Source organism: Ahaetulla prasina, chromosome 3, assembly GCF_028640845.1.
Source record: "Ahaetulla prasina isolate Xishuangbanna chromosome 3, ASM2864084v1, whole genome shotgun sequence".
Taxonomy (NCBI): Eukaryota; Metazoa; Chordata; class Lepidosauria; order Squamata; family Colubridae; genus Ahaetulla; species Ahaetulla prasina.
This window is the reverse complement of record NC_080541.1, coordinates 117093833-117110799: the sequence shown is the minus strand read 5'-3', so window position 1 is coordinate 117110799 and position 16967 is coordinate 117093833. Positions and strand designations below refer to the sequence as shown.

At 38.8% G+C, this 16967-nt stretch overlaps 1 protein-coding gene across 2 annotated transcripts in view; it reads left to right on the top strand.

Annotated features, from left to right (window-relative positions):
• Window positions 1-1633: 1633 nt before the first annotated feature.
• TEDC1 (tubulin epsilon and delta complex 1) overlaps window positions 1634-16967 on the top strand; it is a 90188-nt gene continuing 74854 nt past the window's right edge. For both annotated transcript variants that reach the window (XM_058175854.1, XM_058175853.1), the window contains exons 1-3: window positions 1634-1859; window positions 11193-11460; window positions 13853-13931. In XM_058175854.1, coding sequence (XP_058031837.1) covers window positions 11335-11460; window positions 13853-13931 — 205 coding nt within the window. In that variant the 5' untranslated portion in view covers window positions 1634-1859; window positions 11193-11334. The remainder of the gene's footprint in view (window positions 1860-11192; window positions 11461-13852; window positions 13932-16967) is intronic.

The window sequence follows — 16967 nt, the reverse complement described above, 5'->3', positions numbered from 1 at the left end:
TATTTAGCAAATGGAGCTCATTGGCTTGTGAAAAAGCTCCCTGAAATAATTATAATGATTGGTTTGTATGAAAGGGGATTTTTGCATGTGAAATTGGTTTACACAAGCAGTTTGATTGCAGTGCAAATGTGAGTATGTTGAAGGTAAAAGTTGGTGTGAAAATACTTTGATTCCCTTTCATATAAAGAAACAGTAAGTTGCAAGGAAAAGAAATGAGAAAGATCCCATGAAGAATATGGGAAAAATGTTTGATTTACTAAAGCTAGAGAGAGAGGAAGGAGCGGAGAAAATTATTTTGTTGAGAGAATGCTGAGTGGAGAAAAGGGGTGAGATTTCTGTGTAGTTTAAAAAAATTTTTTTCCTTGTCCTCGCTGGTTGTTAACTCAAGGACTTTTTGCCTTGAAAAACAAAAACAAAAAAGGACAGCAGCAAATGTGGGGGTGGGGGAGTGAGGTTTTTCTGCTCCTTTTAAACCTTTTTTCTTTCCCTTATCCCCCTCCCTCAGAGCCTGTCTGAGAAAAGTGGGGCAAATGGGTGACCTGCTCGTGCAGATTTGCCTTTCTCTGTTTAGTCTCTTTCATCTGCATATAAAAACTATGCAGATATATTTTCTTTTCTGCTCTGAATACAATTTTGATTTTATTTTATTGGAATTTTTTGATGTTTAGAATGCTTAATTAAACCTATATAAAAGAAATTATTTTGAAAGACTTTGCTTAGATTTGAAAATGTTTTACCGTACTCAATGTGAATATGCTTCTATCTGAATGGAATCTGAATCTGACTCACATTTTACTTAAAACAGAATTGATACTAAAGTTTGACCCGAATATATTGCAGAGCATTGACCCAAAATACCTTATTTAGATCAGGGGTCTCCAACCTTGGCAACTTTAAGACTTGTGGACTTCAACTCCCAGAGTTCCTCAGCCAGCAAAGCTCTTCAACTCTGGGAGTTGAAGTCCACAAGTCTTAAAGTTGCCAAGGTTGGAGATCCCTGATTTAGATTGTTTGTTTTATTTTTGAAGCTATTCTTCCTACCTCCATTTTTTGTCTTTATGGCTGTGTGCATTTTGAATGCTTAGGAGTCAAGATGCTCCATTCTATGGCATTGTTTGTTTGTTAGCAGCAGATGTTGTTGCCCTTTTAGGAATTGTTACAGAGATGGGTTAGAAATTACAAGATGTAGAAAGAGGGATATAATACTTAGGATATTTGATTGAGTACCTTATTTATAGACGTACAAGATTAAATATTTACAAGAACTGTCCAGGTTTTTTTAACTTTTGCGACAGAAAGGCATTCTTACATAAACACCACCCTTGGACTTTGCTGTATATTAATATAAAGCAGGACAGTGGGTGGTGTTATAAAAGCCTGGAAGGAAGAAAAACTGACCCCAAGCTGGGAAGGACCCTTCATTATCCTGCTGACCACTGAGACAGCCATTCAAACTGCGGAAAAAGGCTGGGCTCATTATTCCCAAGTGAAAGGACCTGTGCCAGCCCTAGAAAGGTGGAAGATCCACTGAAGTTGACGATCCGAAGAACCCAAAGGACTGGTGGACAGTAAGGTTACCAGTGGGAATAGTGTTCTTCATTAACTGGGCTATTTTTGTATTTTTCCCTTTTAGGACTGAATGGTTGCCTATACTGTTTTCCCAGCTGAAGAAGACTACAACTGAGCAGTTTGAAAAATTAGAATTGCCTGAATTCCCTAAGATTGCAGCAAACATGTTTGTACAATTGGCTAAGGAAATTACCAAAACGCTTACTGTAAAGAACTGTTTTATGTGTAGAAGAACAAACATGGAAGAACAGTGGCTTTGGGAAGCTCAGGAATAATAACATTTACAGAAGGTAAGGAAGGGACATGGGCTCTGATGACTAGTTTAGTAGTGTTATGTTGTGATATGAAAAAAAGAAGATTGCTAATAGGATAGCATGATTTGCTTTACTATGGAACAATGGCAGTTGATGGGGAGGAAGTGGAACCTCGAAGAGGAAGTATTAAGTGAAATAACTGAAATGGCTTATTTAAAGGATCCCGAAAGTGACATCCTGGACTGGGTAGCTCTGGAAGGTATATATTAGATATGTGGAAAGTATGCCTATGGATATCTACCCAAGAGGTGGTATGGATCTTGCATATGGGGAATAATTAAGACATGTTTTTTTCCTTCTTTCCATTAAACAAAAAACAATTGGTTTGGTGGGTGGTTTCCAAATTGGAAAGAACTAGCAAAATTGGCCATATTAGGATTCCTAACTATCATGCTCTTACCATGTTTGATTCCTCTCATACAAATATTAATAAAAAGGACCATGAGTAGCATGACCCTAATAACATCAATAGGAGGGAAAAAGGAAACCATGATGGTAATGAAGGTGGAAAGACAAAGGTTGGAGATGGAGGAGTCGGAATGTAAAAACTTGCTCTCATATGGACCTGGAGAAAAAGTAGGAAATTATGAATTGCTACAAATATAAAAAAAGTAATTCAGATAGAAAAGGGAGGATTGAAGGAAATGAATAATACGTTATTTTTTTATAAAGTGTAATGTATATATTAAAAAGCTATGATGTTCTTACTGTCGTAAAATGACCAGAAATTGTATTCAGTAAAACAGTACGTGATGACTTGCTAAAAATCTTTCTTGCAAGACAGGAACATATGTCCAAGGCAAGGCCACAATTCAGTTAGATAGGAACATCCGCCCAGGAGGAAGCTACCAGTAACAAGATATCTGTTCCTCCAGATAAATTATCTTGATGACCCTTTAGAAGATGAAATGACTTAATAATAATAATAATAATAACAACAACAACAACAACAACAACAGAGTTGAAAGGGACCTTGGAGGCCTTCTAGTCCAACCCTCTGACCAGGCAGGAAACCCTACAACATCTCAGACAGATGGTTATCCAACATTTTCTTTAAAATTTCTTAAAGAAATGACTTAGTAGAATAAGGGGGTTGGGGGGAGTTTCTTAGGTGTGGTGTGCATTGTGTAGGAGTATAAAATGTGTAACTTGAAAACTGCTTTTTGTGCTCTTTGAACTCAGTCCATTTGGGAAGGGTCTAAGAGGCCGCGCTTGCAACCACTTTTTATTTTTCTTCATTTTATCTCCAATAAACCTTTGATTTTGTGAACCAAACTTGTTTATGAATTGTGAGGATTAAAATATTTGGGTCATATCTCACATAGCCACCTCAGTATTTTTGTGTAATAATTTCTTTTGATTGTCCCTCAAATGTCTAACAAGGCATCTCTTATCTGATGTCTCTGAAAATATATATGAAATTTGTTTTTCCCCTCCGAGATGAACGCGTGCCAGCCAAGCTGTAACTCATGGCCTTCTATTGTTAGTATTCTATTATTCTTAAGAGTTATCCAATCCTCTACAACTAAAAAGGTTAGGTATGAAATTTTGCAAGCCTTTTATAAAAATAAATTCCAAATATTGGGACAAGATATAAAAATGATGAAGGAAATTCCTCCTAAAATGTTAAGAAAAAGAAGAGAATTTGCTTTTTTAGTGGATGAGTTTAAGAAACATCAGATATATTTTAGATGGGAAGTCCCAATGGGTTTGTCAGTGAATTTTAGAGGCAGAAAGTATTTTCTTAATTCAGTTATGAAAGCGAGACATTTTTATATTAATGTTTTAAAGAGTGGGAATCCTTTGTTGTTAGATGCTAAGTTAATTGGTTTGGAAATGATGGAAAATAGAATGGGAGAGGGGAGGAATGTTTAAGATGTGAATATGATGACTATGGTTAATTTTTGGAATTGATTTGTTTAGAATATAAATTATAGGATTTTTGTTATTTGCTATTTGTATGGTATAAATTTATGGGATGATATTATTTAATTGTGAAGGATGGAAAGTGAAATTTATGAATTTAGATAATGTGGATGTAATGATTTTAACTGCTTACTGTTATATTGTGGATGTAGTTTAAATGATTATTTGTTTTAAATGATACGTTTATAGATAGTAAAAGTTACGAAGTTAAGCTGGAAATACTATATTTGAGAGATTTTATTCGAAATGATATTTGATTGATGGAGTAGTATTGGAAGATTGGATATTAAATCTTATGACAATTGAAGAAACATATAAGTGATGAAAATTTGAATTTGAGAAGCTGGATTGTAAATTAAGAAATGGACTTATAAAATTTGAAGGAATATACAAGTGGCTGAAAAAAAAAATTGAACTTTAGAAGATGGACTAATTTTTAAAATGGACTGTAAGAAGAGCGGACATTAAATTATGGCAATTGAAGAAATATATAAATGATAAAAATTTGAGTTCGAGAAGATGGACAGTAATTTGAGAAATGGACTTATGAAATTTGAAGGAATATACAAGTGGGGAAAAAAAACTGAATTTGAGAAGATGGATTAATTTTAAAAATGGACTGTAAGAAGAAGTAATATTTGAAGTTGGTATTGCTTCTCTTCTTTTTTTTTTTATTATTCTTTCCTATCTTTTTATTTTTATTGTGAGGGGATCTAAAGTTTTAAATTTTTAAAGGTGGGAGGTTATGTATATTTTGTATACGTTAGTTTGTGATTGTTGGTCATAATACCCGGTATTTGCTCTGGGAAGTCTGGGGGGGGAAGGGGAAGGGGGGAAAGGGGGGAAAATGATACATGGATTGATTATTAATGTACAGTAATTTTTGAAGATATGAAATTAAAATTTTTTAAATGATATTGGGGATGCTCGACTGCCATTTCAGGAAGAAAAGGAGAGAGGAGTAGAAGGAGGGAAGAAAGTAGGTAGGAATGAGTAGAGAAGGAGGAGGGGAATAAGAAGGTTAGATAGGGTGGAAGAAGGGAGGAGTGGAGAAGGAGGAGAGGAAGTATTAAAGTGAAGGAGATGAGGATGGATGGGAAAGTAGTAGAGGGTAGAGAGGGAGGTTGTGAAGAAAGGAAGTGGCAATCGGGCAGGCCTGAATCAGTAATAAATAAAAATTTAATGATTAATGATGGATAATAGTTTGTACATAAATATGATGCTGGATGGAAATAAAAATTATTTATATAAAAAAAAAAGTGTTATCCAATCCTTAAGCCATGTAACGGCTGCCACTTGATGGTAAAGTTCCCAACCTGGGAGTCCGAATCCTCCGTTACTTCTACTATCCTGTAAGAGTTTAAGTTTTATTTGGGCTTTATTCCCTAACCAAATGAATTTTAAAATTGTTTTATTTAGTTCTACAAAATATTTTTTTGCCCCAGTCTTTCTCAATAGGCACCAAATATTTGCTGAGGCTCTGCGTTTCTGTTTTTAGAAATGTTTCTGCTTTAGGGTGTAGGAATTTAGTACCCACCCCCCTCCTAGAAGAATGAAATATTTTATAAAATATTTTAAAAGGCAGAATATATTTCCGTGGATGAGAAATGGAGAAACATGCTCTTGGAAAGCGGCCCCCACCTTTGTCAATGGGCCATTAAAAGCCTCAGCTAAACTCACTCATTCCCCCCACCTTTGTCAATGAGCCATTAAGGCCTGAGCCAGTCCATTGTCTACATGACAAAGATAGGATTATCCCCTACCCATCTAGCCACAGAATCTTACCACATGGCAAGGCTCAGACAAGCTTGAGAGACAACCTACAAGGCTAGCTAAGACTCCCACCCCCTGGGAGTCTTGACAGCCAATCAGGGTACTCTTCCTGTGCCCCAGAAAGTTCAAGGCTCAGAAAAAGCATAAAGCCAGGGAGCACACAGGATCTCAGCCCTTTTCTGTTCAGGATCTCAAGCCATGTGATCCTGACCACCATTAAACCATCTTTCCAAGCAGCCTCCATGTTTCCAGTGTCTTTGTCCCCACTTGGAACTGAACCCAGATGGATATTTCTTCCAACAATTGGCACCCACAGATGGGACTCCAAGCTAACCTAACCAATGGACCTGGCCCAGGTAAGCCTCCCTTGCTAGCAACAGACCCATTGAGTCTGTGGGTAAGTTTTCCTGGACCTTGGCCATTTGGAACTAGGTTTTAAAGGGGTTTTGAGTGTTGAGCTCAAAGACTGCTTGGAAAGAAGGTGAGTACCTCTAAATTTTAATTTTAAGCATGGAAAAGCATGGGAAATATGTGTATGCCTGCATGTGTGTGAATGAGAGAGCCCTGCTCCCAATCACAGCTGGATCTTGCATCCTCTGTGCATTTCCTAACCGCAGAAAGACCAAAAGTCTGGAGAGCATGGGGGTTTTGCCAGAGCACAGGACCTTCTGTTAGGGAAGGAAGAAGTGTGTGTGTGGGATTCCACCTGAGGAAACAGTCTGATTCCACCTCTTTGAGCAACCTCTAGCCGCACCTCTGCCTACTGCTAGCTCCACCGAGCCGTGACCGGTAGGATAGAGAAAGCAAGGGGGGGAAGCCAAACGTGGAATTTTGTGTTTATTGGGAACGGAAACCGAGCGAGAGGAAAGTAAGTGTGAATGAAGCAATTAAGAGAATAAAAAAGGGGAAAAAGGAAAAAGAAAAAAGAAAAAAAGGAAGCAGGAGATCTGCTTGGGGCCCTGGATGCCCGGAGGCTGCCAGCTTTGCCTGGTATGTGAAAAAGGAAGCAGGAAGCATTGTTGAGGAGGTGCTCGTACCTACTGGCAGGGCAGTAGGTCCTCTGGGATCACCTTTTTTGATCCAAAACGGAAGCTCCCTTAACAGGAAGGTGCTCATACTTCGACAGAAGGGAGTCGAAGTCCTTCCCAGAACTTTTTTTTCTGAAAACTGTAGGAGGGTCCACCCGGCTAAGCCAAAGTGAAAAATAAAACCTCACATCGGAGAGGGAAACATGGGAAGCAGTAGCTCGAGGGTGGCGGGAAATCCCCTGGAAGACCTGCTTGGGGGCTGGAGTGCCCGGAGGCTGCCAGTTTTACCTGGTATGCGGAAAAAGAAATTAAGGAAATTGTGTAATAAAGATGAGAATAGGAAACAAATTTGGCTAAATAAAGGTACTTAAAAGAAAAGGGAAATATATAAATAGGAATGTTTGGGTTTTTGTTTTGTTTGTTTTGTTTGTTTGTCTGTCTCTTTCTCTGTCTTCTATGGAACCACGTGGTCTGTCTGTTAAGATTTGTGCCTTCCCTAATTTAACTGAGATTTATGGTGGGAATGATCAGTGTGTGTGTAAATCTCAGTTTTGTTTTCCTCTCTTTGTCCTCCTTGCTTTTTATGTGTGTATGTCTGTCTTTGTGGGCCCTTGAAGTAATTGTAACTGTAAAATGTATCTGATCTCTAGAGACAAGAATTTTAAATTGTTAGGGAAAAACAAAAACAAAAGGTTGAAGCAATAAAATAGGGAAAAGAGAGAGAGAGAAAAAAGAAAGAAAGCCTTTGCCCTATTTTCGTGTGGCCACCGGGAATAGGGTACAGAACTTTTCATTTCTGCTTTTTTCTCCTCCTCTTTATCTTAAAGTAACAACTCAAGTTTATAAGGAAACATTTTAAGTTCACTTACAAGATAAGTTTATGAGGAAACGTTTTAAGTTCACTTACAAGAGAAAAAAAAATTCAGTCTTGCATTTACTGTGTGTTTAAATGATTTTACCTGTTCCTGAAGCATGTGAATCCAGTTTTTTCTTTCTCATCAGTTGTTGAAACTGCATTTTGTTGAAACTGCATTATCTTTTAGTAACTGCAATATTGATGTGTTGTTTCTTTTCAAACTCTGCCTGCAAGATATCTACCCCCCTCCTTTTTTAATCCTGTTACAATGCCTTTCCTGAGAAGATTACCCACAAAAGTGGGGAGGAGATCCTGTTCTAATGTCTTTCAGCCCTGAAAAGATGACTCTGCAACTGTGGAAGCAGAGCACATGGTTCCAGATGCTGCCCCCAGAGGAGACCTTCCATTTGTTGGAGCCAGGAATTGAGTTTGAATCCAGCCCCCACTGAAAGCCATCACAGCAACCAGATTTGGAGCAGACCTTTCCAAACCTGACTAACCAGCCTTATTACCAAGCATGCCACCTAGCAGACATGAAAGAAAGGACCCTGAGATGTACAAGTAAAGACTAAAAGACTCTTTTCAATTCCCAGAAGACAACTGGAAAGACTATGGGGGAGGGTGGAAAATTCATTGTAAGGTTTTCTTTCTTGTCTCATTTACATTGTAATCAGTCTAAAGTATTCATGTAAGGATTGTATTTGAGTGGCTGCCAGTTAGTTCTGAACACCTGAGATTTCTGTCTAATGGTAGGGAAATTTGTCCAGCATGTTTGTATTGTTTGTATTGCCTTTACTGTAAAAGTAGCTGCATACAAAGGCACACACAGAGAGACACACCATTCAGAATTAGTCTATTCCCTTCACTTACCTCCACACAAGGCTTCCCCTAGGTTGATTTTGCTCTGTGGCACTAAAAGCCCAAGGAGTCAGATCTCCCTGCTAATTCCATGGGGGAGGGGCATCCCCCTCAGGCAATTCCTCTCTTGAAGAGATAGCAGAAAAAGTGATAACCAAAACCCAAGCCCTGACTATGACTCACAAATGATGCTGCCCAGTTGCCCAGTAAAGCAAGATATGTTGCACTGGTGGTCTCATGAGTAGAAGTCCCAGGGCTCATTGTGTGTAATTTTTTAAAAAAGAGAAAGAAAGAAAGAAAGAAAGGAAAAAGCCTGGATTGCACACTGATTAACCTCAATTTGGACTGGAAAAAAAAAATCTTGGATAGACTTAAGTAAGAGCTAGGGCAGGTTCAGTAACCAACCCTTGGAAATGGACAGCCTGTAATTTAAAGGAAAACCATGGCTGTGAAAATTTTGGGATGTGTGCTTGCTTGACCTGACTGGAAGCTCTCAGAAAGTGATATCTAACAGCTGAAATTAATTGGCATAGAAAATTGGATACTGTAAAATTGTCTCTATCAATGGCTTCCTTTGCATCAGGAAAATTAAAAGCACCCGCTGATTTGATCAATTTTAATTTTTTGCCAAGAGCATGTTCCAAAACTCACATTTTGAAAAAGAAAAAAAAAAAAGTAGGGATTGTAGGAATTTAGTACCCACCCCCCTCCTAGAAGAATGAAATATTTTATAAAGTATTTTAAAAGGCAGAATATATTTCCCTGGATGAGAAATGGAGAAACATGCTCTTGGAAAGCGGCCCCCACCTTTGTCAATGAGCCATTAAAAGCCTCAGCTAAGCTCACTCATTCCCCCCACCTTTGTCAATGAGCCATTAAGGCCTGAGCCAGTCCATTGTCTACATGACAAAGATAGGATTATCCCCTACCCATCTAGCCACAGAATCTTACCACATGGCAAGGCTCAGACAAGCTTGAGAGACAACCTACAAGGCTAGCTAAGACTCCCACCCCCTGGGAGTCTTGACAGCCAATCAGGGTACTCTTCCTGTGCCCCAGAAAGTTCAAGGCTCAGAAAAAGCATAAAGCCAGGGAGCACACAGGATCTCAGCCCTTTTCTGTTCAGGATCTCAAGCCATGTGATCCTGACCACCATTAAACCATCTTTCCAAGCAGCCTCCATGTTTCCAGTGTCTTTGTCCCCACTTGGAACTGAACCCAGATGGATATTCTTCCAACAAGGGAAAATATAATATTCTGCCTTTTTAATATTTCCTAAAATATGGGTGCTAACTTTCTACACCTGGGAGTAGAAAAGTGGAATGTTGAAAACAATTTGATTAAAAATAAAATAACAAATGGTGCAAAAATAAAATAGCTTTTATAGGTCTCTATATAGTACAAATCTTACAGTTTGAATTAGCAATCAGCTAGTTACAAGGTATAAGAAAACGTAGGAAGTTAGCACCCACCCCTCTCCTAGAAGAATGAAATATTTTAGAAAATATTAAAAAGGGCAGAATATTATATTTCCCTGGATGAGGAATGGAGAAACATGTTTTAAGGACAAAGCAGCTCCCTACCCCACCCCCCTTTGTCAATGGGCCAGAGGCAGAAACTTATTTTTCCCACCTTTGTCAATGGACCATCATCTGCAACACAATGGGACCCATCTAGCAACAGAAACACACCACGTAGCACCTGGGAAGTTTGCATCTGCCAGCAAGGCTAGCTAAGACCCCCACCCACTCAGGGTCTGACAACCAATCAGGATACTCTTCCTGTGCCCCAGGAAGTTCAAAGCTCAGAGAAAGCATAAAACCAAGGCCCACTCAGTATCTCGTCCCTTTTTCTGTTCAGGAACTCAAACCATGTGAACCTGTCCACCATTAAACCATCTTTCCAAGCAGTCTCCATGTTTCCAGTGTCTTTTTCCCCACTTGGAACTGAACCCAGATGGACATTTCTTCCAACAAAAGTTAGCGTCCACCCATCTCCTAGAAGAATGAAATATTCTAAGAAATATTAAAAAGGCAGAATATTATATTTCCCTGGATGAGAAAAGGAGAAACATATTTTTAAAGACAAATCAGTTCCCTGCCCCTCACTTCAGCTCCAGGGTGATGGGATTAAGACCTTCACCCTCAGGACATGAAAGGATTAGCCCTTTACCCATCTCACCACATGATACCTGGGAAGATTGCATCACCCAGCAAGGTTCAACCAAGCCTGGGACTCAAGACAGCTACAAAGTTACTGCTGCATGACCCCAAGGGAGTCTGACAACCTATCAAGATACCTGCCCTTACACAGGAATAGAATAGAATTTTTTATTTTTTATTGGGCAAGTGTGATTGGACACACAAGGAATTTGTTCTGGTGCATATGCTCTAGGAACAGGAAGCTCTAAGGCAGGGCCCAAGAGAGGGCATAAATCTCTCTCTCCCCCCTCCCCCCCATCTCGGGCTTCGGCATCCAAAAATTGTATGAAATTTTAAAAATGCCTTGACATTTTTATCATTGATCTAGACAAAATAACTGAAGGAAATTTGAATAATTCCTCAAAAATCCTCCGCCTTGCCCCCGTGTCCAAAAAATATCATTAGATCCTCAGTGTGACCTAATTTTTCAGTGTTGCAAATCTAAATAATTAAAATATTCGAAATAAAAGTTGAGGCAGAAAAAGAAAAAACTTCTCAGTTTGTGGTCGCTGCCCGTTCGATGTCTGCTTAAGTAATCTTAGCTTTTCTTTAACGTACGACTCTCCAATAATTCGAAAGAGGTCAGACTTTTTTTTTAAATCGAATCTCAGAATTTATTAAAAAGCCTGAAAGTCTATGCTTAATTCTCTTTTTCTCTATGGTAAAGGGCATGATGAGGACATCGGGAAGCGACTGAGCGTCAGATTCACTGCTGTGCATGCGCACTTGACGCTTACTTCCTGTCAAGCCCCGTAACGTCGTGCAGCTTTTGAGAGAGACGCGCGAAAATAAGCCCAATAAACAAGATAATGAACTGCCAACGACCGGCATCCACTTACCTGCCGGCAGCTATTGCAGCGCTGAGCCTGAGCTTGCCTGGCTCGCACGTTTCTCCAGAGACTTTCCGGCAAGCCAAGTTCGATCAACCTCAGGTGGTGAGTAGGGGAAAGGGGAAGCGATTCTGTACATGCTCCTGGCAGCTCTCATTCTAAGTGGGTGGTAACTTCAGGCACTGAGCACGAATTTCTTTTTACCGGCAGTGTTTGCGTGAGACATACTAGGCAGCTTAAAAAACGAGACTAGACCTCAAACAGCATAGGACAAAGTGTCTCAGCCTCATATACTTGAAAATGTGTCGGGCTGGGGAATTCTGAGAGTTGTTGCAATCCGGACATTTTAAAGCGGCCGAGACTGAAAGACGCCGTTGTAGGGTAACTGCTGCCTTTGACTTGTAGCCCTCCCGCCGAATGGAGGCGGGATTGGGCGGATAGACTAGGAAAAGCGTCTCGTTGGTCCAATGCACCTTTTCAGCAGAAAATGACAGAGTTGATGGTGTTTTTCTCTGAAGAGGGCTTTCTTCCCTTTAGGGAATATATCCTAGGAAACAGTCTCCCTTCTTTCTTTTGAGCTTCCGACCGCACAGAGCTGATTTTACGTGTTCGACAGAGATAGTATAACCATGCTTATTGAGAGGCTCCAGTTTTTAAAACGAAACTCCAATGTACTAATTTATTTTGTCAGATGCTACTAATGTTTTTAAGAGAAATTTGGTAACGCATAGGTGAATAGAGAGCACCAAGTAAGAAGAGAAAACGAAAAAAACATCCAGAATCGTGGTAATGTTTAGTGGTAAACATTCCATCACTATAAACAGCTAATGAAGTTTAAAAATTATATTCACTTGAGAATATACCCCAAAGTGCATGTGTCTCGCTGATATATAGACTAGATGCACATTTGTTGATACATTGAAATATGAAAAATATATCTCTGAATTAATTCAGTTTCAATATTCTCCAAAATCACCATTACTTGCTTTGAATGATTCTGCAGTTGAAATATGCTTATTCTGTTTATTATTTAATTGGATATTCTGCACTTTCAATGGCAATCAATCGGGGAGCCATAAAAGATACCTAACTGTTAAATACCATATTTTAAGGGGAAAAAACAATATTTGGTGGTACTTGATGAATCAAACAATTTACTATTGTTTATGTTTTGACCCTTACAATTGAGTTAGAATCTAGAAAAGCTGCTTGCTTGCTTGCATGGATGGATATGGGTAGATAACCTTGCATGTTTGCTATTATTTAGATAACCTTGCATGCTTGCTATTATTTATTTTACAAGTAACTCAAAGTGGAGAAGATATGGAATATTCCTTCCTCCTATTTTGCTTTGTGTGAGAGAGTGTACTTTTGCTTATATTGCTTATATTCGTTTTTTTTACCACCACAACAAAGAGAACAAGTTTCATCTAAGCTATAAAGCAAGGGACTGTGAGTTCTACTCCTACCTTAGATATGAAAGCTGCTGGGTGACTTTGGGTGAATCATTCTCCAGCCGAACTCACTTTACAGTGTCCTTTTGAAGAGAATAGGTGGAAGAAGGAGTCTTAATAATTTTGAGTTATTTATAAAAAATAATAAAGGATGTAAATACATAAATAACACCTCAGTATAAAAAGTTTTGGGAAATAAATACTTATGAAAAATTAACAACAAATGGATTTTTGAGAGTCAGTTTGGTATAATGATTAAGACATCAAGCTAGAGACTGTTTCAGTTCCGCCTTAGGCACAAAGCCAATTGAATAACTTTCTCTCAGTCTTAGGAAGGAGCAAAGGCATATCACTTCTGAAAAAGTTTGCCAAGAAAAATTGCAGGACTTTTCCAGGCAGTCTGACAGTCTCTGAAAATTGGACGTGATTGAACAGAAGGGGGGGAAAGGGGTGGGGTTTAGGAAATGATGGGCATAGTTCCAAATAGATATTTCAGAAAAAATAGATTTGAAAATGGAAAAGAATTACTGAATTCAAACTAACTTGTATTATATCTCATCTGCTCTCAGGTGACAGATTTGGCACTGCTGTTAATTGATGGGTGTGTCATTCCACTAGTCCTTTATTTTTATGGGTACTGTAGTTTGTCTGTTTAAGAAAGGATATCTTCTTTCCCCGTAGGTTCATGTCAAGCTCAACATCTAGTGATTACATAGATATAACATATACTTTTCTTGATGTATCAATTGGAAGTGATTTGCCATTGTCTTTTTCTGATTTTTTTCAACCTTCCACTCTACCTTGCAGCTTTGATATTCCCTGAAGATGTCCCATTCAAGTACTAGCAAGACCTGACCTACTTGGTTTTCTGAGTCTAGTCATAAATTTGTTATTATTGGAGGTTTAAAAAGGATTTCTTTTAAAGGAGAACCATCTAGAATTTGTATATTTGACGAGGGGATAGAATGGGACAAAGGTTGGGGGATTCAAGCAAAATCATATAAACTACAGCAAATGTCTTCAGTGTTCTCTATTTTAAACAGAGTTTAATATTCTGGAAGCTACTATATCATCTCCTGAATCATATCCATGATGGAAGACAGATAAAGTCTGCTGATACAGGTAGCAAATTACTGTGAATGTGGGAACATGTTCAGTTTTGGAGGGTGGGGGAGAATGAAAGTAACAAAACTATGTTATTTGTTTATGAAATTTATTGACAGCCTCAATCTAAAAGATGGTACATGAAATATAAAATGATAAAAGTGTGGACAGTTAAAACAATTTGAATAAAAACAGTAAAAGTATAACATCTTTTGATACATTAAGAAACCTTTGAAAATCTTTGCCTAGCACTGAAATTATGGTGCTGTCAGATGATCTCTGAATGTTGAAGGAATGTTGAAGGAATGGCACTTGCCACTTGCTTTAACATAAATTCCAATTAGGTGGTTATTGATAATATTTGATGATGCAGCAAGCTTTGCAAGGTAAATATTTCTTTGCTGCTCTCATTGCTGAAAAGTAGCAATGTGTTTTAATGTTGGTCCAGGGGTGAAATGTAAAATTTGTTACTACCGGTTCTGTGGGCGTGGCTTGGTGGTGGTGGTGGGGTAATGTGACTGGGTGGATGTGGCCAACTTTTTTTTTTTTACTTTTAAAAGTATTTTTTCTACAACCTCTTCGGCCAAACAGGTTGAAAAAAAATCCTTTTAAAAGTCTCTGATGATCAGGCAACTCAGCTGGGATCACCAGAGGAGCCTTTTAAAAGCATTTTTTCTTCAACCTCTTCAGCAGAAGAGGTTGCAAAAAAAATGCTTCTAAAGGGTTCTGACGATCCCAGCTGAGCCGCGCGATCATCAGAGGCTTTTTTTTTTACTTTTAAAAGTATTTTTTCTACAACCTCTTCGGCCAAACAGGTTGAAAAAAAATCCTTTTAAAAGTCTCTGATGATCAGGCAACTCAGCTGGGATCACCAGAGGAGCCTTTTAAAAGCATTTTTTCTTCAACCTCTTCAGCAGAAGAGGTTGCAAAAAAAATGCTTCTAAAGGGTTCTGACGATCCCAGCTGAGCCGCGCGATCATCAGAGGCTTTTTTTTTTACTTTTAAAAGCATTTTTTCAGCCGAAGAAAAAATGCTTTTAAAAGTTTTTTTAAAAAAACCTCTGATGATGGCGCATGGTGGGGGGGAGGAACAGGGATTTTTGCTACTGGTTCTCCGAACCACCCACTGCCATCGCTACCGGATCAGGTGATCCGGTCCGAATTGGGAGTATTTCACCCCTGGTTCAGTCATCCTCATAGTAAGCCTTACACCTAGTAATTCTTACAAGTGCTCCGTTTATTATCCAACCTGCTTCAAAAAATCAGATTTTTAAAAACTTCCACAGCATTGGAGAAGGTACTCGGGTGCAACCATATTGATAGCCCTGTTTGCTTCACTATTTGATTAGAATAATCAATCCAGCCTCTAGGAATAGTTTTTTTACTCACTGCTATGGAGCACTAGTGCTTTGAGAAATGCTTCATCAAGGAATAAAATGATTGTTTCAATTGCCCCACTATTCTCTCACCCTCAGAGGTAAGATCTTACCAGTGGTATATATCCTACTCTGATGCCAGACAAACATGCATTGAGAACTGAATGACTGCAACTCAATGAAATTCAGATTGAATTGTTTCAGGCAGCTTTCTCATGAAGTCTCACAAACCATCTGATAATTGTTTTATTACATATTCATACTGTCAGAGTATTAAATTACTGTGATTACAGTTTTATTAGCTTATGTACTGTACATTACTTTGATTCTAGACAGTGTTGCTGTAGTTTTTATATAGTGAACTCTACATAACATATTGATGTAAATTATTTGTTTATGGATGCCTTCAAGTCAGTTTGAACTTATGGCAACTGCCTAGATAAATCCATGCAGGTTTTTTGGCAATGTTTTCAGAAACAGCTTGCCATTGCCTTTTTAGGAGTAAGTGAAAGTGATCAAGATCACCCAAATGACTTTAGCATCTAAGACAAGATAAAACCTGAAATATATGATATCTTTCTTTCTTTGTTCTAGAAAAGTGCAAAGCTGTTCAGGCAGAAAGCCCTGCTGGCAATCTGTTATAGATTAGTTGTATGCCACTATCTCATTCCAGGATTGATGCTGTCCAAGTTAAAAGGCATATGTGATACTTTCTAGTCTTCCCTCAAGAAATAATAATTACTGTAAAATTTACGATAGCAGCCTTTAAGTATCTGAAAGGATTTCCTATAGAAGAATGGGCTATAGTTATAAAAAGGCTCCAGTTAAATGTTGTTGTTTTTTATTTGCATTTATATCCCGCCCTTCTCCGAAGACTCAGGGCGGCTTACACTATGTCAAGCAATAGTCTTCATCCATTTGTATATTATATACAAAGTCAACTTATTGCCCCCAACAATCTGGGTCCTCATTTTACCTACCTTATAAAGCAGTGGTTCTCAACCTTTATAGTGCTGTGACCCCTTTAATACAATTCCCCATGATGTGGCGACCCCTTTAATACAATTCCCCACAATGTGGCGACCCCCAACCATAAAATTATTTTCGTTTTGAATTTATCGCACCTGAAGCTGTATTGGCTAGCGATCTGAACTGCTTGCGATTGCCTTGAGGACGGAGGCATTAAAGTGGAGACTCCTCCCCTATTAAGTTTATCGTGCCTGAAGCCAGATTAGGCTAGCGATTGGGAGTGATTGCAGCTGGCTTGAGAGGGAGACATCAGACCAAAGATTTCTTTCTTTTTTAATTCATCGTGCCTGAAGCCGAATTCGGCTAGTGATTTGAAGAGCCTGCAGCTGGCTTGTGGAGTCAACCATTGGAGCGCGATTCTTCGACTCACAAGTATACTTCCCATATTTCCGATGGTCTTAGGCGACCCCTGGCAAATCGTCATTCGACCCCCAACGGGGTCGTGACTTACAGGTTGAGAACCACTTTTATAAAGGATGGAAGGCTGAATCAACCTTGGGCCTGGTGGGACTTGAACCTGCAGTAATTGCAAGCAAGCTGCTGTTAATAACAGACTGCATTAATCTGTTGAGCCACCAGAGGCCCAATGTAGAAGAAGAATCAACAGTAACCATTATAATTTGACTATTGAATGAATTACTCAAAAAGGC